This window comes from Myotis daubentonii, chromosome 2 (genome assembly GCF_963259705.1).
Source record: "Myotis daubentonii chromosome 2, mMyoDau2.1, whole genome shotgun sequence".
Classification (NCBI taxonomy): domain Eukaryota; kingdom Metazoa; phylum Chordata; class Mammalia; order Chiroptera; family Vespertilionidae; genus Myotis; species Myotis daubentonii.
The window spans coordinates 71,727,401-71,754,902 of record NC_081841.1 but is presented as its reverse complement, the minus strand read 5'-3'; the positions used below and the strand labels follow the sequence as shown (position 1 = coordinate 71,754,902).

At 42.0% G+C, this 27,502-nt stretch overlaps 1 protein-coding gene across 1 annotated transcript in view; it reads right to left on the bottom strand.

The window, feature by feature from the left end:
• Positions 1 to 23,825, bottom strand: part of TRHDE (thyrotropin releasing hormone degrading enzyme) — a 394,910-nt gene extending 371,085 nt beyond the window's left edge. Inside the window, exons 1-2 of the mRNA XM_059683656.1 lie at positions 22,896 to 23,825; positions 11,124 to 11,397 (exon numbers count right to left, since the gene is read on the bottom strand). Of these exons, the coding sequence (XP_059539639.1) occupies positions 11,124 to 11,397; positions 22,896 to 23,803 (1,182 nt within the window). The 5' untranslated portion in view covers positions 23,804 to 23,825. The remainder of the gene's footprint in view (positions 1 to 11,123; positions 11,398 to 22,895) is intronic.
• Between the last annotated feature and the right edge of the window lie 3,677 nt (positions 23,826 to 27,502).

Below are 27,502 nucleotides of genomic sequence, written 5' to 3'. Positions count from 1 at the left end.
TATATATATATTAAATAAATAAAAAATAAAATAAAATTCCCATTTCTCCCCCCCTATGCTAGATTCTCCGGAGATTGGACTCTGCCCTGAATTCAGTTCCCTGTTTGGCAGTAAAACTCAGTACTCAGTGTTCCTTTTTTAAAAAAAAAATTTTATTATTGAAAGTATTACATATGTATGTCCCCTTTTGTTCTCTTTTCATCTATATCTTCCACCAGAATGCCTTAAAGTGGTAATATCTGTATTACAACATTTATTAATTTTAGTTCAATTTTGGTCAAAAGTACTTCTCATTAATTTTCATGCCTTATATATTAACCTAACCAAATGTTTTGGAAACCACCGACATTGTGACTTCTCTGAAGAGAATTCACTAATTTGGATGTTCAATGGACTTTCACTGAGTACCTACCATTTTCTACATACAATAGAAGCTTCTAATCTTACAAAGATGAGTAAGACACTTTGCCTGCATTCAAAGTGTGCACAGTCTAGATGAGCAACAAGGACAGCAAGAAAGGACTATAAACAACAAGATAATGAGTATGAAGGATGAGTGCACACAGTATTCTAAGAGTAGAGAGGAGGAGGATGACTAACTCTTCTTGGCGTAGTCAGGAACCCTCTACTTATATTCCTAATAGCTTAGTAATCCAACTCTTTTGTTGCAATTTTTTTCTCAATGGGCCATTGTTATATTTGTACCGCAATTTAACCAGAATGCCTAGTGACAAAAGGACTCCTATTATTAACATGGGTATTTATAAACTAGAATATATGCTCAGAGTACATTAACCCACAGTTCTCTACTTCTCTTGTTAAAGGGAGACCTAATTTCATTTTCAGTAGGATACACGCTTTAACATACATGCATGTTTTAAATGTATATACACAGTATTATCACAAGAACCCTGAGCATCAGAAATATTCATCACATGTATGTGTGTGTGTATACTCCTGGGTGTATATGTATATACCACCATGGTAAATTTAATGTATTCTTCCCATGGTAGTCAGCTAAAAATACCTCTGGGGCATTGATAGTAGGTTTTTGCCCAGCATTCCTTCTCTAGAAACTCCTTGTTTTGCTACATACTCCCATCTATGAGGTAAAGCAGGAGATGCCATGTTCCTATTATGTGACTCCACATGTGTACTCTCTAGTCACAGTGACCAAAGATGATCATGTGATTCAAGCAAGGGCAACCAAGATGCTCCTTATATGTTTGGGAATTTATAAACGTTCCTTTCCCTCTTGGTGGCTTCACTGTAATATGGAAAGCTTGGAAACTTCTGGAAGCAATATTCCACCAGGTGAACCAACAACAGAGGAAGCCTGTCCCTGGTGAGAGAGGAAAGCCAAGCAGAAGCACTGACAAGGACCTGAAATAGGATTCCCAAATTTCTCACCGTGCTCTAAGCCCCAGGTCCATCTCTGACCTGAGATTCTTTGAGATATCCCAATATCTATATAATCAATTTTCCTTTTTGCATACGCTCAAATTGAGATTTTGTAACTTGCTAATATAAAGAATGCTGACTAAGAAGTTCTATATAACCAGTTACAACAGTGTAAGTTAATCCATGAGACTGGCCAAGGCAAATGAAAACCCTCCTTGGTTGTGAGAGCCAATTTAGAATACACAGTGAATATGAAGGATGGAAACTACAGAGCTGTTATTAACTTAACCCTTAAAGTCATTCTTGATTCTTTTGCTTCCCTACATTTACTTTTTCCTACCTTTTGTCGCTCACCAAGTACTACCAATTCTTCCTTTAAAATGCCTTTCATATCTATACTATGCCACTCATTTAAAGTATAACCACTCTAGTTCAGAGTTTCCTAGTTAAATGGACCCTCTGCTTCTAGTCTCCTCATGTCTACACATTGTGAATGCTTTTCTCAGGCAGATTATAGAAATTACATGTGTCATGTCTCCAGCTTTTAAACTTCAATGGCTCTTATTGTTAACTGAAGAAAATTTTAAAGTTTAGCCAGGCATCAAGCTCTTTAACAATCTTGCTCCCATCTACCTCTCAAAGTTAAATATCACTACTCCCTCCTATGACTTCGGAATCTCATTAAATTAATTGTCATCATTAGAGTCAGTACAATGTCAGGCACTATGTTCAGGATTTTATAAACATAATTTCCTATAATACTTATAAAAACTGTGGTGCTTTTCAAATGAGCCTTCAAATTCTTTGACACTACTCCCATTAAAAATGGGTCTATGCCCCCTCTGCTAGAATCTGGGCCAACCTAAGTTTACAACTAATAGCATGACCCCAAAGGGACACTGTTTCACTTCTTAGACTAGGTCAGAAAGGATAACATAGTATCTGCCTTGCTAAGAGAAAGAGAGAGAGAGGGAAAGAGAGAGAGAGAGAGAGAAATGATGGTGACTAATACAATCTATGTAACCTTTTATAATGGAACTAGAGGCCTGGTGTACGAAATTCTGGCACTGGGGAAGGGGGTCCTTCAGCCCCGCCTGCACCCTCTCACAGTCCGGGACCCTTCCCTCCTTATTACCCGCCGGCTCATTACTCCTAACCGCACGGCTTGCTGCTCCTTAGCACTGCCATTGAGGTGAGAGAGGCTCCCACCACGGCCGCTTTGCTCACCAGCCATGAGCCCTACTTCTGGCTAAGTGGCTCTCCCCCTGTGGGAGCACACTGACCACCAGGGGGCAGCTCCTGCATTGAGCGTCTGCCCTCTGGTGGTCAGTGTGCATCATAGTGACCAGTCGTTCTGGTAGTTCCACCGTAACTGTCAACTAGGCTTTTATTACATAGACTAGAGGCCCGGTGCACAAAAATTTGTGCACTCGGTGGGGAGGGGAGGGTCCCTCAGCCTGGCCTGTGCCCTCTCGCAGTCTGGGACCCCTCAGGGAATGACCATCTGCTGGCTGAGGACTGCTCCCCGGGGGATTGGGCCTAAGATGGCAATCAGACATCCCGCTGGCAGCCCGGCAGCCATTGGGGGATGTCTACTTGCCAGCGGGGAGTAGGCCTAAGCTGCAGTCGGACATCCTTAGCGCTGCTGAGGAGGCAGGAGAGGCTCCCACCACCACCGCTGTACTGGCAGCCATCAGCCTGGCTTGTGGCTGAGCAGAGCTCCCCCGGTGAGAGCACCCTGATCACCAGAGGGCAGCTCCTGCATTGAGCATCTGCCCCCTGGTGGTCAGTGTGTGTCATAGTGACCAGTCATTCCCAGTCTTTCTGCTGTTAGGGTCAGTTTGCATATTACCCTTTTACTATATAGGATAGAGGCCTGGTGCATGGGTGGGGGCTGGCTGGTTTGCCCTGAAGGGTGTCCCGGATCAGGGTGGGGGTCCCCACTGGGGTGCCTGTCCAGCCTGGATGAGGGGCTGATGGCTGTTTTCAGGCTGCCCGCACCCCCTTCAGGGTGGAGGTCCCCACTGGGGTGCCTGGCCAGCCTGGATGAGGGGCTGATGGTTGTTTGCAGGCTTCCTGCACCCCATTTAGGGTGGGGGTCCCCACTGGGGTGTCTGTCCAGCCTGGATGAGAGGCTGATGGCTGTTTTCAGGCTTCCCGCACCCCCTTTAGGGTAGGGGTCCCCACTGGGATGCCTGGCCAGCCTGAATGAGAGGCTGATGGCTGTTTTCAAGCTGCCCACATCCCCTTCAGGGTGGGGGTCCCCACTGGGGTGCCTGGCCAGTCTGGATGAGGGGCTCAGGGCTGTTTTCAGGCGGGCCAAGCCTACAATTGAAGCTCCCAGTCTCTCCTTTTTACTTTATTTTTTTATTCTGGGATTTATTTACCTTCTGTAATTGAAACTTTGTTGCGGCTTCAGCTCCGAGGCCAGCTGGTTGAAAGCAGGTTTCTAGGTTTTTTTAGCTTCTATAATTGCAACATTGTTTCTTAGAGTGCAGCTCAGAGCCCGGCCGCACAGGCGGGGAACCTTGGCTTCCTCCATCACTGGAGCAACCAAGCCTCATGTTCACTTCAGCTGCCTGGTTGCGGGCAGCCATCTTGGTTGGCAGTTAATCTGCATATCGCCCTGATTAGCCAATGGGAAGTGTAGCGGAGGTATGGTTAATCACCATGTTTGTCTATTATTAGATAGGACTAGAGGCCCAGTGCACAAAAATTTGTGCACTCAGGGGGGGGTCCCTCAGCCCAGCCTGTGCCCTCTCACAGTCTGGGTCCCCCTTGGGGGATGACCATCTGCTAGCTTAGGCCCGCTCCCTGGGGGATTGGGTCTAAGCTGGCAGTCAGACATCCCTCTGGCAGCCTGGGAGCCCTCAGGGGATGTCTACTTGCCGCGGGGAGTAGGCCTAAGCTGCAGTCAGACATCTTTAGCGCTGGTGAGGAAGTGGGAGAGGCTACCACCACCACCACTGTACTGGCAGCCATCAGCCTGGCTTGTGGCTGAGCAGAGCTCCCCCATGTGGGAGTGCACTGACCACCGGTGGGCAGCTCCTGCATTGAGCGTCTGCCCCTTGGTGGTCAGTGTGTGTCATAGTGACCAGTCATTCCCAGTCTTTCTGCTGTTATGGTCAGTTTGCATATTACCCTTTTACTATATAGGATAGAGGCCTGGTGCATGGGTAGGGGGCCGGCTGGCCAAGCCCCTACAAACAGCCCTCAGGGTGTGTGTCCATTCTGAGTGAGGGGCTGATGGCTGTTTGCAGGCTGGCCAAAGCTCACAGCCACCCAAGCTCCCAGTGGAGGCTGGCTGGAAGCAGGTATCTGGGATTTATTTAGCTTCTATAATTGAAACTTTGTTGCCTTGAGTGGAAGCAACAGCCAGCCAGAGCAGGCGGGAAGCTTGGCTTCCTCCATCGCCGGAGCAACCAAGCCTCCTGCTTGCTCCAGCTCTGTGGCTGCTGGCCACCATCTTGGTTGTGTTAATTTGCATATAGTCGCTTTGATTGGCTGGTGGGCGTGGCTGGTGGGCATGGCTGGTGAGTGTAGCAGAAGTGCAGTCAATTTGCATGTTTCTCTTTTATTAGATAAGATGAACCGGCAGTGTAAATCTCTTGGTACATTCATCTTTAGAGACCAGTAACAAGTCTGACAACATTAGGCTACCATGCTGCAAGGAAGCTCACGCCACATGGAAAGCCCACTCATAGATGCTCCAAATGAGAGAACTAAGGGCTCAGATAACAGTTAACACCAAGTAGACACTTAGTAAAGAAGCCCCAGATAATTCTGGCTCCCAGCTGTCAAATCATGCCCACATATCGAGTCTCTACTGCTGTGACATTGTAGAAAGAGATGGGTCATTCCCTGCTCTTTACTGTTTGTACTCCTGACCCACAGAATCCATAATCATTAAAATTGTTACTTTTTATTGCTAAGTTTTAGAGTGATTTCTTATTCACCAATACCATTATTAGAGCCTATTTTAGCACCTGGAAGTGGGGGACTGACATAACTAAGCCTCAAATATGTTGCATCATTGGCTTTGGGGCAAAAGGTTGAGGAAGCTGTGGATTAGGGCTTGAAGAATACTAAGGTGACTAGAAACTAAATGAAAGGGGAATTTTGTGACATACTGGAAGAAAGTTTGGCAACAGTGTTCCCTGTGGTATCATGGAAAATGAGAACTAATAACTACTAAACTATATTTTCTAAATAAGGATATTTCCAGGCATAACACTGAAAGTACCACCTGGCTTCTTCTCATTGGCCATAAAAATTGCAAAAAAGGAGAGAAGAGCTTAAGAATTAACTGTCTAGTTTCTAAGCAAAATTTAGAAAAAAAATTAGGACTTGCTGAGTTTGAAATTTAAACTCTGTCTTCAACCCCGCCTCTCCAGATAAGAAAAGGTTTTCAAAGTAAGAAACAGCCCCAGGGGAAATAATACACATCAGGAAAACATGGTTTAAAGTGCAACTAAGAATGTGACTTTAGAAATGAAGACTTCAGACACTCTTAAAGTGATGCCTCACAGGCCTTTTGAAAAAGACAAAAGGTTTTCTTAGGATCTTAAGCATGTGCCTAGAAACCTTCCTATTAAACAATAAAGCATCTATAAATGCTAAGGGCAAAGGCCTCAAGGCTCATCTTAAAGAGACCTATGGGTACAGTTTTGTCTAATGGAATGGATATAACTTGATGTATAAAAGCCAACATTTTTATATAATTGTAAATTATATAAAATTACATACATGCTTGGACTTAAAGCAACAGAGCCAATACAAAAGAAAAATAAAGCCTTTGGACCCTGAACTTTTTCCTAGTAGAAAGTAAGCTCAGAAAGCTTTTCAATTGTAAATACAAACTTCTTTTTAATTGGAAGAGAAAAGATGCCTTAAAAGACAAAACTTAAGAGCCCAAAGGGTGGGGCCACACTCCAGAAAGAACAGCAATGAGCCATAATTAAGGAATTGTCGCCGAAACCGGTTTGGCTCAGTGGATAGAGCGTCAGCCTGCGGACTGAGAGGTCCCGGGTTCGATTCTGGTCAAGGGCATGTGCCTGGGTTGCGGGCACATCCCCGGTGGGGATGTGCAGGAGGCAGCTGATCGATATTTCTCTCTCATCGATGTTTCTAACTCTCTCTATCTCTCTCCCTTCCTCTCTGTGAAAAATCAATAAAATATATTTTAAAAAAAATGAATTGTCAACATGTGCAACATGTGCCCAGTTGGATTTCAAAATTGCTACAGGCCAGCAACTGCTGTGTCTTCTCATTGTTCTCTCCTCTTTAATGAAAAGGTTTATTGCAATAGTTACATTCTCATCTTACCATTGTCTCTTGGGGATGAGGAGAGAAGATAGATCATTTATCTAATTAGTTAATAGGTCCTCAGGAAGAAAGAACCATGCCCAAGAAACCAAACCCAAGTAGTCTCATCTGCACCCAGACCTAAACTAGATGGTGAGATCCTGAACCTCAAACTTGAGTCTGATGCTATAATGAACCAAACTTATTGGCGAGTGCCTTTTATATGTGGAATGAATGTAAATAATTTGTGACGAGAGAGCAGACTGTATTGATTTTCAAACAAGTCCACAAATTCTTTGACATGCCCCATCAAGAGATTGGGTCTATGCTCTCTTCAATCAAATCAGAACCATCCTTAGTGACTTCCTTGTACCCATTAAAAAGCAGTAAAAGTGATACTGTGTGGCTTCTGAAGATAAGTCAAAAAGGGTCATATAGCTTCTACCTAGTTCTTATGAGACATTCACCTTTGGAGCTACTTCACCATGTAAGAAGTCCAACCACTCTGAGGCCACCATGCTTTGAGCAAGCCCAGGATATGTGTGAAGGCCACATACAAAGGCTCTGACCAGCAGCCTGAGCTGCCATCGCAGCAGACTGGCAGAACAACCACACACAATGAAGATGGTCCAGGGGATTCTGGTCTCCTGCTGTCAAGTCACCCCTACTCATCAAGTCTCCCCAGCTGAGGCCCCTGACATCAATGAGAAGAGACAGTGTGCCACTGTGCCCTTCCAAATTCCTGACCCGCTGAAACTTTCAGCATATTAAAAAGTTGTTTTATGCCACAAATTCTGGAGTTCATTATGCCATAATAGTAACTGGAACAATATTATAAAAGAAGAATTCATACTTCTAGTTTTCAAACAAGAAAACCAGGATAAAGAGAGGTTAAGTAATTAACCAAGGTCATAGAAAAGCAAAGCAAAAATTTGAAAGCAAACCTATCTCATTCTAAAATCAATCCGTGTTTATATCCATAAAGCTACACTATCTCCCAAAGATATACCTATCTCTTTGTCTTTTCTTCTTAATACTTCCCCTGCTGAGGATTATATGCCTACATTCATCTTCTCTAAGACCAAATCATCATTCAGGGCCATGCTCAACCCTGTCTCCTCCAGGACACACATACCTAGATCTAACCCTTAGCAAGTTCTCCATCCTCAAAACTGCCTTTAACTTATTTTCTATAGCTTTAATTTGATAATTATTTAATGCTGGTAACACTAATTCACAATTGGTAAATTCATTACATTTCCAATGCACATTCCTTGGCTACCCTTTTGAATTATGTCCTTAGACTAAGGTTAGAAATGCAAATGTCTACAGAATGAAAGCAGGTAATATACAATAGTGAAGTGGACTAGATGCCAAAGAACAAAAATGTTCTTGATTAAGTTACACTGGGAAGCAAATGCCCCATGTAAATGGGTCAGGCACACTCACCTTCTGCATGCATATATCACCACCTGACATATGATACATTTATTTGTTTATTGTCACTGTCTCCTCATTAGGATGTAAGTTTCTTGAGAGTAGAAACCCTGTCTCCTGTGTTCACTGCTATATCAGCAGAGCCCAGAACAATACCTGACACTCAGTCAATAAATACCTTTTAAAGAAATAAATGAATGAACAAATATTGCCACACAGTAATGTGGGCCTAGTGATCTTCCCATTTTTTCAAGAGAAGCCATAAATAAATAATTTTATGTGCAATCTCCCAATTTCTAAATGTTGTCAATTAATGATAAAAATGTTAATCCATGTTAGGGATGGGTAAACAAAATACATCTGCAGGCTTTAGATTCAGTCTGAAAACTGCATTTGCAATCTCTGTACTAGAGGGATCTTAGACTGTTTTTTATCTTTCTAATTACTCGGGATTGTGCCTTGCAGAGTATAGATAACTTGATAAGCACATAATGATGATGCTTCAAATATGCACACTTGAGGCACTGCTACAATTAAGCTATGTATTAAGATGCCACTCAAGTTGCTCTCTCATATCCTGAAGGAAACTGCCTCAGCTTCTGATACAAAATGACCTCCTGGACTTCACATAACCTTCCCACTTCCAAGATTTTAGAACTAAACTTCTACTTCTTCTAGCTGCTAAGAGTTGAGTAATGTCATTCCCATGGGCTCCCAGTAATAACGAGGAAAAGCAGTGGAAAGAAAATAGATTGGATTTCCAAAGGGTGACAGAAAAAGAGATCCAAGCTTTAAAACATATTTCCACAGTTGATAAATAAGGGCTCCCAATGGCAATTTTGTTTTCCTTTCTACACTTCTTGGTGTGTGTAGATTATACAATCCAAAATTTTCTTTCATTTGACCTTTCAATGTTCTCTAGTAGCATGTTTTATCTTTCCTTCATAAAAATGATTAAGGAGGACTTTTAAAATGTTTACCAGTTACTTAGATTCTTAACTCTAATACAGAGTCACGTCTAAATAATTAGAGTGTGTCTGGGTCACTTAACAGCAAGCAGAACTGTGAAGGGCTGAGAACCCTTTTAAGAAAACATACTTGGAAAAAAGCATTTCCATTGTACCCTATGCTGCTAGCTGACCCAAGGCAAGTCAATCATCATCTTCCGAAGACATAAAAGGAAATGAGATGTCTTGGTGTTCCTTTCCTGTATTTGGTCCAATGTGTACCGCCTTGAAATATTCAGACATTACAAACCTCAGAGGAATTCAACTTACCAAATGAGTACAAGTCCCAAAGAGTAAAATGTCATCCAGCCCTCTGTAGCCAGCATTTAGGACATTATTTTAATGATTATGTAGTTGAATTTATATATAGAATCTTCAATAATGGCATGAATTTTGTATGCAGGCAGATTTTATATTTTAAAATAAGCTCCACAGTTCTTTAAATTGAAAGTAACAGTGAGAAACATTTATTTAGCCAAACCAATATTTCAAAATTTAGGTTATTATAGAGCTATGAACTTCCTACAGAATAAGAGTATAGATTTCTACTCAGTTATTTTGTTATGTTTGAGCAACACTGAATCTGATGGCCACTGGATGGGGGGAATCATTACCCGAATTCGGTTATAGACACACAAGTGAAGTAGTGAAACAGAGCCCCTAGGGCACATGGCGGAAAAGGCTAAAATTTGAAACCAGACCAACAGCGGCTCTACCACTTGCTTACTTTGTAACCAACCCTGGGAAAGTACTTAATCTCTTTAAGCCTCAATTTACTCATTCGGAAAAATGAGATCATAATACCTTGCTTTAGGATTGACATGAAAATTAAAATAAATGCATATTTATTGTGTAAGCCATTGAAATAAGGAGGAAGTTGCTAACTTGGCATGGCTGACCTGGCCTCACTAATTAAATGCAGTAGGATGGAAACAGTGCCTAGAACACTATGGTGTCACAAACAGTAGCTGTCATTCCGAGTCCAGTTGAATCTTATTATAAATTTAATGCAAACAATAATTCTCCAGGCTTCCTATTACTACCCTTCCCTAAGAACATATTTTTATACATTTGGGTATTATAGACTAAAAGAAGCTCTTCACTGTACAGAAATTCTAGCACATTGGCAGAACTTATATGTACAAAATGTTCACTGAGCATTGCTGTTAATCATTGAAAATCAGAAAAATAAAAACATTCATCTATAGGAAGATGACAAATTTTGATGTATTCATTCAACCATTCTATTCAGATAAACCACAAAAACATAATTTTAAGCAAAAAGTAAAATGAGATGAAAATAAGTTGCAGAATGCTCTCTATAATATAAAACCACTTATATGAGATTTTAAAGCATGATGTATATTGTAAATGGATAGATACATACTTAATAATTACATAATAATATACATGGAAATGGCAAGACGCCAATTCAGTAGAGTGATTCTCTCTAAGGAAGAAGGCAAGACATGAGATCAGGCAGGGTGCACAGAGAGCTTCAATAGAGAGCTCTATCCAATATGGTTTACTTCTTCAAAAATTAATTAGAATGAAGCAAAGATGGTAAAATATTTAGATTCTATAGAGCTGACTAGTAGGTATATAGAGTGTATTATGTTATTCTCCACATTTTCTGTATATTTGAAATGTTTCACAATAAAAAGAAGCAGCTTTCCCAATCATATAAATGTTTCCCAAACAAACAACAGCTATTCCAGAGATACCCAGGAGATGAAGAGGATTAGGAATAATGGGGTTGGGGTTTGGGGTGAAGGAATAAGAGAGCTGGGTATAGAAGAGACATTCCTCTCTGACTTTTTGAAGCTGAGAAGATAATTTTTCTCCCAAGGGTTAAGGAAAGAATTCAGCTATATAAATGTGAGGAGGATAGGAATAATTAATCCATTGTTAATCCAGAAATCAGATTACAGAGTGTACATAATCCAAAAACATCATTAAATTGAAAATACTTACTACAACTCCACTCTTGGTGATAGTTTCTCTGTATGTGAAGTTGCAAATAGCCCAGGCTAAGTAATACGTGGACATGAGAGGGGTCTGTGAAAAGTGATCCGTAACCCATCCATCTTCCTCAAACACGGAAGTTTCCACTGGCATATTGGATAAAGATAAGTAGGTTGCTTGATGCTTGATGCTGATTTTAAAAGTTGCCTTGTAGATGGGCTCGTCAAAACAAGGAAATGCTTTTCTGGCATGTGTAGGCGAAAACTGAGTAACACCAAGGAATCTGGAAAACAGAAAATGACATTCCCAATTACATGTATGGCTTCAGTTATGATCACTTTACATGTTCCTATTGATAACATATTATTGCCAAATTCCAAGGTCCTTTCCTTTTCTGAACCAAACTTAGGTTCATGGTTAGCATAAAAGCACAATACACATATTTCTTCAACAATAAAATTTCTTTGGGGAAGTTTTTGTCTCAGTTAAAAAGTAAATTCTCAATCCAGAGAGTGCCTGTTAGACAAAACACTATACTCTACAGACAAACAACTCATTGGCACCACATTGGCAAACACTGGAAAATAATAATCCTTTGTTTGGCATGCCTCCCTTTCCTTCCTGAAGCTGAACATTTAAAGTCAGTGAAACTAAAACCCAGAAGTTGTCATCACATATGTATAGAACATAGACCGTCACTGGGAAACACCTGTGTCCTCAAATTTCATCATGACCTGATTTTACTAAGAACATGGACTTTGGATCCTGATAGAACTTGGTCTGTATTCTGGCTCTACAACATGCTAAGCCATATCATCCTGTACAATTACTAAATTTCCCTAAAGTGTAGTTGTTCATTGCTTAAAATAATCTTGCTTAACTCAGAAAAAAAGCTTTTGTAAAGCTTAAGGTGGGAAAAAAGAGAATGCAAAGCACCTATCATGGTGAATAGATGAATAGCACCCAGTAGGCAGTTAATAAACAGCAGCCAGTCAAAAAATGGCAGCCACTGATTGACAATATCTTCAACCTTTCCTAGAGCTGTAACATATGTTTACATTGAGTAATGTAGACACCATTGCTTTTTACTACTCATAATATATATTTATTATATTATGATGTTAATATAATAAATATATGTATAATAAACCTGTCAATGTATGTATCTATATACATATATAAGTGTACATATAAAATATATTTAATGCCCTCAAGTTTTCAGATCAAGCTGCAAAACTGCTTATTAAAATGCTAACTAGAAATAACTTTTTTTCACAGTTTAGGGTTACAAATGAAAATGCTCATATTAAGGACTTTAAGAAGGACACTCTTTTAACTTAAAAAGGTCATCATTTATGAAAACATTCATGACAAGAGTTCATTACACTTTTTTAACAATACGAGTTGCAAAACTTGATATAACGCAAGTCAATATCAGACTCTTTGTAAAACATTACTGAGTTCTAAAGTTATTTCTTTAAAAAGCTCTTTCCCCCTTAAGTAATTCTGCCACCTCTCCCCTCACCATCATTCAAGGTAAACATGGTTAATCTAACATGGCACACTTTCCTACTGAGCCTGAACTTGGCCTCAAAATTCTCAGCACAGCACATCAGGCAGCTACTCCCAATCAATAGGTGTTGATGTGTGTGTTGAACCTTATTGGCGATCCTTGGCTCAAACCATGAGTTGTAATTGTTGAGACCATTTTAAAATTATAAAACTTACATTTATCATTGAAAGCCTACTTTCTGAAGCTTTGTTTAGAAATAGGGAAAAATAATACATTTTTAAGATTAATTGTATACTGACTTTCAGAGAAAGAGTTTTGATAATTACCTTGGAAACAGTACTGGACTGCTACATACCCGTCTTGGATAAATTACTTAACTGCCTGAGCCTATTTTTTCATTAATAGAAGGAAAACAATAATGTTTTCTAGGCCTTCCTTACAAAACTATTGAGACGATAAAACAAGATAATATATGTAAAACAAGTTTTAACTATAAATCTTCAGAAAAATTTAAGGTTAAAGTTGGAAGCAATCTTAGAAACAAACTGTCCAACTCTCATGAATTTCTAAAATGAAAAAGTAGTTCCAGTAGGGTTAAGTGATTTGTCCAGAGTTACACAGGCAATTAGTGTAAAACCAGGTCTAGAATTCACTTTTTCTATATGTGAGTAGAAGGTAATTATATTTCAAAAACAGTAAAATTAATCTTTAGTCATAATTTATAAGCAATGTGTTAATTCAACTGTTGGTAATAAAAGTTCCTTCCAAATTTGCCAGTCATGGTAATATTTTCCCTATTATTTTTACTGGTAACAGTATGATTTTTGCTTAATATCAGTACCTTTTAGTTAAAACGTACCCATTTACAATTCTCTCATCATATATTTTTGTCTTATATAATGTTCTTGAATCTTATCTTTCAATATCATTAATTAAAATGTCCACCAAGCTTGATATTTCTCTACTGAGGCTACTTAAAAGATATCTATGAGATTTTATATATGAAAAAAGTGTCCTCTTTTAATTTTAAAGTATCTGAGAACTCCAATTCCAGTCATTGCACAATTAGAAATTGTCTGCTCTTCATTATTAGGTACATGGTAGAATTTTTTAAAAGATATAACCACTTTGCCCTTAAGTTCTTTGTGATCTAATTGAAAAGAATATCTATATTTATATATTCTAATACTAATAATACTATGGGGAAGGTTCTACAAGAGTTCAACAGAGTGGTTGCAATTAGAATGTATTAGTCATTATATAAAAGTCAAAGGAGTCTTTGGCACTAAGTAATTAATGGGTAGGAATTTATTAGATATAGAAATTCTAAATACCTTTGGGCTAATGGGAAATTAATAAACCAAATATTTATGCAAAAAAAAATCACATCTGGCAGTCTCTTTTTGCCATACATAGTAAGTAAATGTGTTAGTAAAGCTAGCAATTTAAATAACTGATTCTCAGGGTTGAAAGGAACTGAAGAAATCATTTAGTGATTTTTTCTGCAATTAATATTCTTAATGAATTCATACATACAGTATATATCTATACACAGAGGGCCAAAATATACTCTGATAGCGTCTAAATGAGAAAATACCAATTTCACAGTCTGGCACCTAAGGATGATTGCAATTGACTTTCAATTCAGTATTTAGGAAATCAAAAAAAAAGTCCCTTGGTAAAAAAGAGCAGTAGGGCTAGATTACATGTAAGGTCTTTTCCAAGCTTGAGATCCTATAACTGAACAAAACTTAGACATATAGTATTCCATGAATTTGATGGGGTTAATTACACTACTACTAAGCAGCTTTTTCCTATAAGTTCTATAAATGCATGCTCCTCTTTTTTTTTTTTGAGTGTTTAATACTGAAGAGAAATATCTTTGCTTCCTTCCCTCAAGGAGTTTATACTCTGAATAAAAGAAATTAAATATACACCTAAATAGGTCATGACAAAGAAGAGAAATGTAGGAAGAAATTACATTCCCCTACAGCAGGGTTTTTCGATATCGGCATTCCTACACTGTAGGTTGGTAATATTCTTGTCCCGGACTGTCCCACGCACTGTGGGATGCTCAGCAGCAGCATCCCTGGCCTCTACCACTAGATGCCAGTAGCACCATCCATTCCCAGCTGTGACAGCCAAAATGTCTCCTGACACTGCAAATGTCCCCTGGGGGGACAGCACTGGCCCAATTGAGAACTACCAGCCTGAAGAACTAAAGGAAACATAAGAATTGGTCTTGAAGCTCACGTAGTGTGTTAAGGGTCATAGACAATGGAGAAGTGAGCACGTTGACTATGGGCAGCACAGAAATAAGCCTTTAAAACAACTTTGACTCACATATTGAGTTTGCGCCCTGTCTGCTCTCTTACAGCTTCTGGGTTTACCAGATCTCAGTATTGCCAGTCCATCTCTAACACCTCTCTCACGCTTGATACTCTCCTTTCTAACAAGGAGGTCTGATTTCAGGCTCAGGGCCCAACAGTGACTGCTGGGTTTCAAAATATAATCTTGTCTTCACTGCATATATTTTACAGTTGTCTTCAGTTGGTGGAAATAAGACTTCTTTTCTGCTTACCAGCATTAAAAACATCAAAGAGGGCTCTAGAGAAGGTGATTTGGGGTAGAAAATAATGAGTTTGGATTTAAATAAATTTAAGTGAGTCTGAGGTAATAGGTAGCAGGACACCAGGTAGAAGAAATATGAAAATATCATTAAAAGTAGAAAACCTTTTAATATGTCAAACAGATATGAAATACATATGTAAATACAACAAGAAGTAAAATAAAACAGCAGGAGGCAGAAGTTAATGGGGAAAAGTATTTTGTTATCTGTTTTTTCCCTTGCTTGTTTAAACAAAATCATTTTTTAATCTTTTAATGAGTCCCTCTATGACCATAAAAAATTCCACTTCCAAAAGTGACATCCTGAAAGTGTCATTCCAAGAACGTCACTTTAGCATAACTAGAAAAACATGAATAGCAAACCTGCATTTTAATTCTCTTCTATCTAAAATAAATTACTTGATTTCTTAACAACTTGTCTAGTTGACATTTTGGTTGAGCTAAGGAGAGCTTAAAGCTCTATATTGCCTCTGAAGGATATAAAGAATTGATTTCTTCTTATTTCTGCGGAAGTTCACCAGGCAAGCTACTCGTGTCAGGTCATTATGATAAGATTCAGCAGAAGTAATGCATTAATGTTGGTTGATACTGCCAAGAAATTACAGTATGTGATACAAAACAATTTCTGTTCCATTATTTTCAGTTTGCCTTTTTATAAAGTTAAAATATGCAGAGGCAACAAACATTTGCATAGCACTGTTCGTATTAAAAATTGATTCATTACTTTTCACTGTGGAACCCACCAAAACCAAGAGAACCTCACAAATGGTGTGGCGTATTTCAGAGGTTTCCGTTTTGGCCACTTCTATGCATACCATACACACAGCACGGTGAAAAATGGTCTTTGAACTTGCTTCTGTTGAGATTGCAAATTGCCTAGCATTGTCATAGTTTAATATTGGTAATAAAAACTCCCAAGATCTAAAGAAAATTTCTAATGGCAATCTAGTTACTATTCAACTGTTTATAGTAAAATAGGCACAGTTACAAGGTCATGGAAGTTACACATGTCCCATTTAAAGTTAAGGTTGTTAATCAAAATGCAAATTATTGCTCAATGAGAAAACATTTTAAGTCAAAAAGCATGTTGTTTAGACTGTGTGTTTTTATGTACTTCAATGAGTCATTAAACCTCTGCCATTTCAGAAGAAAAGTACTCCTGCTGAATATTCAGTGCTATAAGCAAGCGTGGAGTCTATTTTTTTAAATAACCATTCTAGTAAACTAAAAACATAATGCAATAATGCCAGCAATATGTATGTAGGAAGTGGAGCATGTGTGAATAATCGTGTTATAAAAACAGAGCATAACATCCATAATTGTTTTCCTATTTATGTACTAAATACTCTTATCAAAATGAGAACTGAGTGTTTGATCACCACTGATGAAGAGTATTATGAATACATAACATTATTGTCCTGAGCCATAATATTAGGTTTTCATAAGAACAAATAAACTAGTGTCTGAGACTCATTTGTTGGCTATTGGAAAGAGGCAAAGCCTGGTGCAAGGATTATAAAGCACTGTACTGTCAGAATGCCAATAAAGTCTTGAGAACAATATCAAATGACTGATGTGCCTTTCCCTTGGTACTCGGGATGTGTCTGTCTGCTGTCCTGGCTTCCAGTGACAAGGGGCGCATCCTCCTGGCCCTCCCATTGCTGGTTTCTGCTGTTCTCCCTGCTGGTAGAGAGCAGTGCCATCATCCAAGAACTGTGCATCCTTTTGTTTCCCACACCCTTCCTACCCCCTCAACCCTCTCCATCTCTCAAGTGTCTGAACCAAGCTGGGGATATATCTTGCTGTGAAATACCACAGCCTTTCTCTTCACTCTCCTCTTCCTGGAGAAAGGGCTCTGTTCCTTCCTCTCCTGTGTTTTGAACTCCCCTAAGGTGGCATAACAAACAGCAGTGGAAGGAATGTCCACAGTGACCATTTCCCCACCGTCTTGCTCCTCCGGGGAAACCCCGAGGCAATACATTGGCCCTACCTGACCTCCTACCAACCCAAGCAGTAGCTCTCCAGCCATAGAATCATAAAATATTAATGCCCACCTAAGTGCTTTCCAATTGCCGTACCTGTTCTAAATGCCTTATTTCTTAAATCCTGTAGTCCTCACAATAACCCTATGAAACGGGCTATCATCATCACCATATTCCAGATGAGGACAGCAGACCCAGAACAACTAGGAAACGTGGGCAAGGTCACAGAGCCAATCAGTGGCAGAGTCCGAACATGAACCCAGGCAGTCTGGTTCCAGAGTCCCGGAGCTCACTAAACATGCACACACGTTTCCATCAAGCAAACAACCAAAGTGGCTTGAACATGTTCTTAAAAGGGATAAAAAGTAACCAGCAGCAGTCACTTTAAAATGCCATTCTTGGTTCATCCTCTGATTTTTTTTTTTTTTTGAGGAAAGATCTCAATAATTAAAGTAAACCTTCACCCTGCAAGTCAACACAGGGCCTCACCTGGAGGAGTGGATTAAACCGTCTCTGCACAACTAGTGCCAGAGCTCCTTACACCCTGGGCACTCAGCATCCAGAGGCTGAGAAGGCGCACCTGCAGGCAGGTGCGCAGGAGGGTAGCCTGGGGCCCTTCACCCCAATTCAGCCCCACTCAATCTTGCCCATCTTCCTCTAACCTCACACCCCAGCCACCACCATCTAGCTGTGCCTGTTTATGAATCATTTCATATTGTCCCAGAAAGTTGAGAAAAGCAGAGAGTATTTTTCATTTTTATGTCCTCCCAAATTCTATGCAGTAAAATTCTCTCTATTGGAGAAAGCATCCACTCCCTAGTGGCAGAAAACAGGGTTGCATGGGGCTTTGAAAATCTGGAGGGAACCAGCCACTATTGCAAATCTGAAAGGATGTATCAGCCACTATTGCAAATCTGAAAGGATGTAAAGGACACGCAATGAAATTGAAAGCAACACTGACAGCGATGGTGATGATTATCGCTGGTGGCTGGGGGGTGAATACGGGGTGACGGAGGGATGCCCTTCCTTACAGACTATAAAACACGTATGCATTAAAGGTAAATCATTTCTTCCTCACTTTTTCTATATCATTCTTTGAAGTCATGCTTAAGTAAATGAGTCTTAGTCTTGTGATCTTATCAACCAATGTCACCACCTTCTGGCAAACCTACACTGATGCCTGGTACTGTTGTCTCAAACCCATCTACAGACTCCACGGCAAACTTTGGTTTAAGGAAATAAACATGTTGTGCAGACCAAACAAATGCAGGGAAGCCAGTCACAGGCCTGCTTTGCTTGAAAGAGATCCAGAGCAAATAGGCCCTGTTTGGAATTGCTCTGAATAAATAAAAACATGGGCGAACTAATTTAACTCTTTTAGAGAAACTGTATACTTTATTACCCTCCAGGGTGATCAAATCAGATGGCACCATGGAAAAAAACACGGCAAGCCAAACACCATTGTATGGATTTTCCTCCCTGACTGATTCATGAAATGGTCAAAGGTTTTTTTAAAAAATATTTTCTAGATTTAGATTAGTGGTGGCATTTTGAATTGAGACCAAAATTCAGCAGCATTGGACTCAATTTGGCCATATGGTTATGTGTGCCTGACAGGAAAACAATGAGCTAAGTCCATTAAGGAACCATATAAAAAAGTTCTCACAGAATTTTCCATTCAGAGCCTTCTGTAGGGGGCAAAAAGCTACATACAGCAACTTATTCATGTAAAGCTACTTCCTCACCAGAGGGACTGACTGGGAGAGATGAAGTTTCTTTCAACATAAAAGCAATGTGGTAGTTTTCTTGCTTTTATTAAATATCATGATTACTAATTAATTCATTTCAAAAAAAGGACAAGAGATGAAACCCTATATACTAATACAACAAAAGATCAAGTGCCTACCCATAAAAACTTCTGTGCTCTCCACAAAAGTGTGTTTTGGGTTTTCGTGTGTGTGTGTGTGTGTGTGTGTGTGTGTGTGTGTGTTTGTTTGTTTGTTTTTGTCTTTTTTGCAATTCTTTTAGAAAACTGCAATGTTATTTTCCCATTTTACTTGGAGATCACAGTTTCTCTCTAAATAATCCTTGATAGAAAAAGACCTATTTTTATGCTGTCTTCTGGCACTGTGGCATGTTATAGACCCAATCAAAGATTTGTCAAAGAAAAACAGTCTCCCTTTTGAAAGTGAATAAAATGTTCATTTACTTTGGTAAATCTCCTCTTTCAATCAGACCATCTGGATCTAAATTAAGGTACCCAACTTTGAACATGGGTATGCTCACCATCTGGCTACCCAAAAGCGGCAATTACTTCAGGTAAATGAACATTTTACCTAATTCTGAGCAAGTATATTCTACTATAGAATTCTATGGCATAAATACACACCCTTTTTATCTGCCTGTTACACACTCACTTGAGGAAAAAGCGACTGTGTATTCTGCCTAATGGAGATAATTTACTGCTGTGTGTAAACATTTCAAATTTAAGAGAATTTATTTATTTATTTGCAATATTCAACAAGTGATACATTTTCCCTTTAGCCAAATGGCCAACAGAAACGAGAGGATTTGCCTCAAATAGAGAAACTTTGGGCTTCAATGGGGAACTTGTCTTCCAACTTTTCTCCAGGGCAGTATGGGAGCCAGGAAAGGGAAGTCTTCCCTGTAGGACAGGACCGGCCCCCTCCAAAACCTTCCAGAGATCAAAGGTACAGGGCACATGGTGAAATCTAATTTTCCTGCCCTCACCCAAATTGTTTCTCTCAGACCTTTGAGCAAGGGGTCGAAAAATCAGATTGGGATTTTAAGGAGTTGTTTCCACACGGGTGAAAGGGACTGAATTGTAGTATGACTCTTTTAAATATTTCAAGTTGCTTAGCGTGACCCCTCATCGGCAGATTAAGTATTTATTTTCATTGCAGAAATTATCTGATAATTAAATAGGCAAAAATGATGACTTACTAGAAACCAAGATATTTAATCATCAATCAAACGAAAAGTCTGAGTCTGCATCGGTGTCCTTTTGGAAAGTGTGTTTGAAAATGTCTATTTACATTGCATTTTGGGGATGAAAACATCACCGATAAAAGTTCAACCCTGGCCGAGTTCCCGATAATGGCATGTTTAAAAATGCTCCCAGTTGTTCTAGTAATAACAACAATCAAAGATAAAGGTTAATATGTATAATGTTGAGATAACTGTGAAATAGTTTATTCCATTTATTTTGCTTTATCAACTCCAGTTATCAACATCCAAGAAATTATCATATTCACTCTAGTATGCAAGGTGGCAAAAAAGGGGGGGGAAACAAGACTTTCTCTAAGATGCTGTTTAGAAATAAAACCACACTAGGATCTCCAGAAACATGGAATTCCACATTTCTATTGGGATGCAGAGTTTAGCCACATATGCACTAAACTTTCAACCAAGTTATCTGCATCTTTGGAGAAGCCTTAAGAAGAGAGTGTGAATACAAATATGCATCATGGGCACAAGAAATCAGTTAGGGTCAAGCAGAAACATCTGGTCTTTTTGAAGAGTCCTGTTAATTTGAAAGCACTGACCAAAACAAGCTCAGTTCCACCAAATCTATTTTGGCATGGCTCCAAAAAAAGGATTTGTTGAAAGTACTTACTTCACCACAGATTGATCAGTAATGATATGCAGCTCCCACTACTGACATTTTGATACAGCTAGTTTGTTTCTAAACCTAACATGCAAATTTGCCTTCTCTGCCTTTACCCTACATTTGATATGGTCGTGGGTTTAATCAGTAGGCCTTAGAACAGCGGTTCTCAACCTGTGGGTCGCGACCCCTTTGGCGAACGAACGACCCTTTCTCAGGGGTCGCCTAAGACCACCCTGCATATCAGATATTTACATTACTATTCATAACAGTAGCAACATTACAGTTATGAAGTAGCAATGAAAATAATTTTATGGTTGGGTCCCAACATGAGGAACTGTATTTAAAGGGCTAGAAGGTTGAGAACCACTGCCTTAGAATATGTTGGAGGAAGTGGTGGAAGGGGATTTAAATTGTCCACATCTGATCTTAGGAGAATGAATAATTTATACATTCACTTATAGATTTTAACTATCATACAACTACTAAAGCATTGGACAATTTATTTATATGAGGTTACTTCATAGTACTCTATAAATAGAGTGTTCTCCCTAACACACTAGAATTTCCCCAGCCTCTTACACAATAACTTCTGGGAGTTTTCAGACAACATGAGCCCTAGCCCAGAAATCAGAAAACCAAAGTTCAAGGCCCAGCTCTCCACTGACAAGCCTGCTGCCCTCAGGCATCCTGGCTGCTCAGAGCCCAGTTTTGTGCAGTTGGGAGAATGACTTGAGAACAGAGGAGGCTCTGCCAGTGGATATCATTACTAATATCCAACCTGCCTCAACTTCTAAGGTTGCCAATTTCATTCTTTGGTTGTTCATAAATCCTACAGTTATTGATTAGGGCAAAAAGCAAGAATAACTTTTTTATTCACTCAGCAATATGCTTGAGGGCTTACTACCACGGACACTCGTACTAGCTAACATTTACAATGAATACTCTAAATGCCAGGTATAGGGTCAAGTGATTTTCAGTGTATTAGCTTATGGACACCTGCAACAATCCTGAGGATAGTATCATTATTACCATCCCCAAAGTAAAAATAAAAATATGGGCTCTGGAGCCACACAGCCCTGCTTTGTGGGCTAGGTGCCAAGTTACTTGAGTTCTCGGTGCCTTCATTTCCCCATCTGTTATACATTACGCAATAAGCACTAGAGGTGGTCAGGTGTTGGTGACTCAGATTAATCTGCTTGCTCAAGTCTGCGGCTGGGATTTGAACCCCGTGCTGTTGGACTCCCAAGTCTGAGCTCTAACAAGTGGAGCCAGACTCTCAAAAAATAAAAAACAGATTACTGCCCAAATCTAAACATCATCAAGGCACTTGCTAGCAAGGCATTTAAGACTGGCCGCTAGCTTTCCCTCCTCCTCCAAAGGAGTCAGAAACTCCAGAACAAACACCTGGAAGTCACTAGGCTGGAGCTGGGGGCACCGGCGCGGATGTACTCACCAGCCCCGCCCCTTTAGTCTGTCACCGGATTGACTCTCTCTTACTACTCTAAACCTCAACTTCAAGTTTTGGAAAACTTTATGCAGCTGAAGCCCATTCTCTGCCAGATAATAGGCGAGGTGGGCATTTGGGGGGGGGGGGCGGGTAAGAAGGGGATTTGCCCTGCCCTTTCCTGCGCTGACATCTCCCCGTTGAGCAGCTGCCCTGGCCTTTTGTCGCTAACTTGTATTTCCTCGATGGTAACTTGGCAGACTTTTGACGTTACCCTGGCATCGCTCAGATTACCCACTAGCCTTAAAACAAAGAGGCGAGCGCTGGCTGGCTAAGGAACTTGGACGGGGAGGGGTTCGCCACTGGTGAGTGAGTTTGTGGAGCTGGCAACAGTGAGAGCTCCGGCACTTGGGAGACCCTGAGGGTTCTGGGTGATCATCCTACCCCACCTCACTTCTCTCCCCCACCCTTCGCTGCCGGGTATCGGACGCCAGGCGGTTCCCGGGGGTCGCCGGCCGCCCAGCGGTTAGAGCAGCCTGGTGGGGTGGGGTGGGGCGCTGCCGGGCGCCGCCTCCCTCCGTACCTTCTCTCCCCGTGGAGCACGTAGGAGCTGCGGAAGAAGCCCAAGAGCTCATTCTCGATCAGGGCGTTGTAGATGATCTTCAGGTTGTAGTTCCTCTGCGCGTCCAGGGTCCTGTTCAGCACCACCACCAACACCTGGGTCTGCGGGTAGAGGAAGAAGCCGGCCACCGGGACAGCCCCGGCCACCCGGTCCTCGGCCACCTGCACCTTCTCCACGGCCACCCGGGAGGCGTGCAGCACGACGTAGCGGGTGGCGTTCCGGCACGCGATCTCCACGTTGACCTCGCCGGCGAAGGTGAAATTCTCCATGAAGGCGGTGAGCATCAGATTGTAGTGGAGCGGCTTGAGATGGCCGGACAAGCGCAGCTGCGTCCACGGCTGCCCCGGCTCCTGCTCTTCCTCCGACGGCGGCTGGGCGGACGGGGTCCCAGGGGTGGCCTCCCCGCCCGCCTCCGGCGGCCAGGAGTCCCCGCCAGCTGGGTGGTGGCGCCCGGCAGAACCCGGGAGGCTCCCGTTGCCACCGCGCGGCGGGAAGCCGGCGGGGCCGCCGTCTGCGCCCGGCGCCGCGCTGGCCCCGCACTCGTCGAAGCGCAAGCTGAGCAGCACCGCGAGCATAGTGACCGCGAGCAGCGCCACGATGGACACGGCGAAGGCCAGGACGAGCCGCTTGTGCACCGTGATGTGGCGCTCGGTGGTGCGGGGTCGCACCCCCACGGAGTCCGCCCACGGGTCCGAGAGCCCCCTGCCGCCGGTCCGGAGCGCGGCGTCGTTCTCCCCCATCGTGGCCGCGAAGGGTGAGCGGCTCTTCTCAGCCCCCTCCTCCTCCTCCTTCTTCTTCTTCCTCTTCTTTTTCTTCTTCTTCTTTTTCTTCTCCTCCTCTTGCTCCCCCCGCTCGCCGTCCAGGGCCATCACACTGCCTCCTCCCCCTCCCCCGCCCCCTCCAGCACCCCCCGCGGGCTGGCCACCCGGGCCGCCGCCAGCGCAGGCATCAGCGAGCGCACGCGGGCAGAGGGCGCGACGCCAGCCGGGACCCTGGGGATGCTGGCCCGGGCGCTTTTAAGACGGACTCTAGCCGCGGGCGACAGGACCCTCCGCGCCCCCCATCAGCCCCGCCTCTCTCCTGGCAGCGGCGGCCGAGGCGCGGGGCTGCGAGCTCTGGGACGCGCCCAACTTGGAAAGCGTCTCTCTCGTCCCAACGGCGCGCTACTTCTCCGGCGAGCGCGGGGCGCCCGGGCACTTGCTGCCCCCGCCCCTGTGCGCCGGCGGCTCCCGGCTCGCCCTCCCCTGCGCCGAGCAATCGCCCGGCTCTCCGCCGGAGCCTTCCCACGGGTCCTTGGCTGGGAAGGACCGGGAGCGGGGAGAGGGAAGTTAGGGCTTCCGCTTTCTCTCCGCACTCCAGCGGCGGCGTTCGGTCCTCTGGGTGGGCTGGGCTCGCAGCAGCAGAGGCGGCGGCAGCAGCAGATGAGGCGCCTGAGCCAGGCACCCCGCAGCCGGGAATGAGCTGAGCGGATGGCCGGGGAGGAAGCGACTGGGGTGAACCAGCCGGGTGAAGTCCCAGGGCCGCAGAGCTGCGCCGGGAATCTGTCCTGGAAGAGCCTTCTCTTCTCCCTGGACACTTTAAGCGGCGGCGGCGGCCGGCGGCGAAAGGTTGCAGACCGGACAGCGAGCCTCCCCCTTTCCGATGTGGCTCTGGCCGCCGGAGAACACAAGTGAGCAAGAAGTGCCAGGCCGGGCCATCCCCTTCAGGTAGATGACGCCCTGGGTTTCCTCGCTATCCCCGTGGGGAGAGCCAGAGTGCGTGTGTGTGTGTGAGTGCGTGTGCATGTGTGTGCTCGTGTGTGCGTGTGCACAGGCTCCCGGTCTAGATGGCCCAGGCTACTCTGGCTGCATTCAGGGACTGAAACTCCCGCAGAAAGGCAAAGGAGAGAGCGAGGGAGCGCGAGGAGGCAGGGGAGGCGGGAGGGAGGGGAGCGGCGGAGAGGCTGAGGCAGGCACTGGGAGATTAGAGAGCTTTTCTCCTCTGTCACACTAGACACCCACAGCCACAGAGGGGGTTGCTGAGCCGCCTGCAAGAAGTACATTGTAAATCTTCAGCGCAACAAGCCCCGCAGTCACCCCTCTTCCAGACTCAGCCTCACCGCGTCTCCCCGGAGGAATCCTTGCAGCCTTAGGCTATTAACACCGAGAGCAAAGGCAGATCCTGCTGGGGAGACTTGGCGGTGTCAGATTTCACATCAAGCTCGCCAGAGGATTTGGAGGATTGTATGTAAAGTAGAATAAATTCTCCAACGCCAAACTGCGTATATTATGCAGTGTGATGTGTCCAGGTGTGCAGTATTAAAAGAAGGATTAGCAATGAACTGTTAGAATCCTCCAGAAGTAAAGGCTAAAGAAAAGACACCCCCCACCCCCCATCGAATAATTTCTATTTTTAGATTGGGGGAATGATACTACAATGCCTTCAGTGTAACATTCAGGACTAAAAACTTGAGACTGAGCAAAACTGGGAAGATGAGCCCCATTTAGACTTACTGGAATAGTGAACACATATATTCCATGATTGGTCAGTTTTTCACTTCAACTAGCCACAATTACTTTTTTGCTGTTTTTAGTGTTGTCATGAAAATTGTTTAAACTCTTTCTAAATAGTTATCAGTAGAAAGTGTTCAATGGCAACAGGAGCATCAAAACAGGTCTCTAGACCACTGGCTGGATATGGACCCTTGTCTAGGTGTAGAGAAGTTTTAAATTATATATAGAGTGTACATGAGCATATGGGCTATCCAATCCTTAGAATTTGTGTGAAAAACCTTAATTGGAACAATATTCAGAAAAGAGCCATTCCAATGGTAACAACTAAGAGGCAGGAGTCTCTGTATTTTTACAAACAAAGTGTGATGAGCTTCAGAGTAAAAAGAAAAGAAAGAAAGAAAGCACAGAATAAAAAGAGAAAGAAGTAATTCTTTTTATATTTCTTCACATATTCAAATCCTGAAGGGATTTTAAAAATTACTTATTTATTTATTTATTTATTTTTACAAAAAGGAATGTCTAATGTCACTTGCTTTGGAGTCCTGAAAATATACAATTAAAATATTGTGTTTGTCTTTAAAGCATGACCAGAGAGAAGAGACCAAATACACATCATCTTTAGCAGGACAGCCACTGAAAACCTAGCCCTGATCCATAAAACTCATTTCCATTTATCCCCAGATGGGATACAGCCCCATTGCCATACATTCTAAATGTCCACTTGAAGCATTTTTAAATGATGATGAAAAAAAATGCCAGGGTGGGTTTTTTTTTTAAGCATGTTGTATGTGGGCCGTTAGCAACAGACCAAGGGAAATGCCACATTCTGTTCAAGTTACTTTTTTCTGTTCTGTTTTTAAATCTCTGTGCTCTTGTTGTCCATATGTATCTGGTTGTATGCATTTTAAGAGTTGAGGAGCTGGGGTTCACTAGTTTGTTGTTGCTGCTTTTCTTCACAGAATCAGGAAATACAGTACAGGCAGGCATAAAGAGCTGTGTGACTCTTAGCAGGTTACCAGACTTCTCTGAGCTCAGGGTATGAGTGTGGCAGTTCAGGATTATTGACCTAAAGTCCATGGGTTCAGTTTATTTGGATTATTAGAGGAATCTGGGATCACCCCCAGAAGTCTGAGAACCACAGTTTAAATGAAGAACTTACCCACTAAGCAATATTTAAGACCTTTCTCTAAAATGCTTTTAATCAAGAAAAGATTCAAAGTCCTTTTCTGGTCTTCCTTGTTTTTATCAATGAGCTTATGTGTTTTTGAAATTACTAAAATGCAGTTCTCAAATGTTCCTGAATTAAAGGCTATATTTCCCAATTAGTAAAGTCTCTACTGATTGTGATTACATTATTGGATGGGTTACCTTTGAGATCCAAGTAGAGTGGACACAAGCTTATTAACACGAAGTGGACACAACTCATTAAAACATAGATTCCCCTAATGTGCATCTTTATCCAGTGAACTCAATAGCAAAGCCAAGTGCATAAAATTTTTTTCTCTCAATTTGATGTTACAAAAGGATCCCAGTGAGTTTTCTTTTTCTTTTTCTTTTTTTTTTCCTGAAACTATATAGCACCCTTCCCTTGAGAAGCAAGCACTTTGGTAAAATATTATTTTCTAGAGAATGCCCATTCTACACTCAAAAAAAAAAATTCAGATTGTGTACCTAACAAAAATATTAAAGCAATGATTCACTACTGCTCCTATGAAGAAGTTGCCTTCAGTGTTGTGGATCACTAAATTTGAGATAGTTTTGACTTTGCCAACACTAGAGCCATGTAGTGGAATAAGACTTTCCAAAGAGCCTGATGCTTCTCTCAGAAACACATTTATTGTTGGGAGAATTTTATGATTATTTTCTTAAGCTAATCAATGTCTTCAAAGCCATTTTATAGTCATATTTGATTTAGGGGTTTGTAAACGTTAAAACAGTTTGAGTGCTTAATATACATGATGCCAAACGGAAGTGATTTAAATTAAATCTACCCTTTGGCCCTATACATAATCAAAAGGAACTAGCTACCTTCAGTGAATGAACTGGCTTCAGAGTCTTTACTCTTTGATTGCTCAC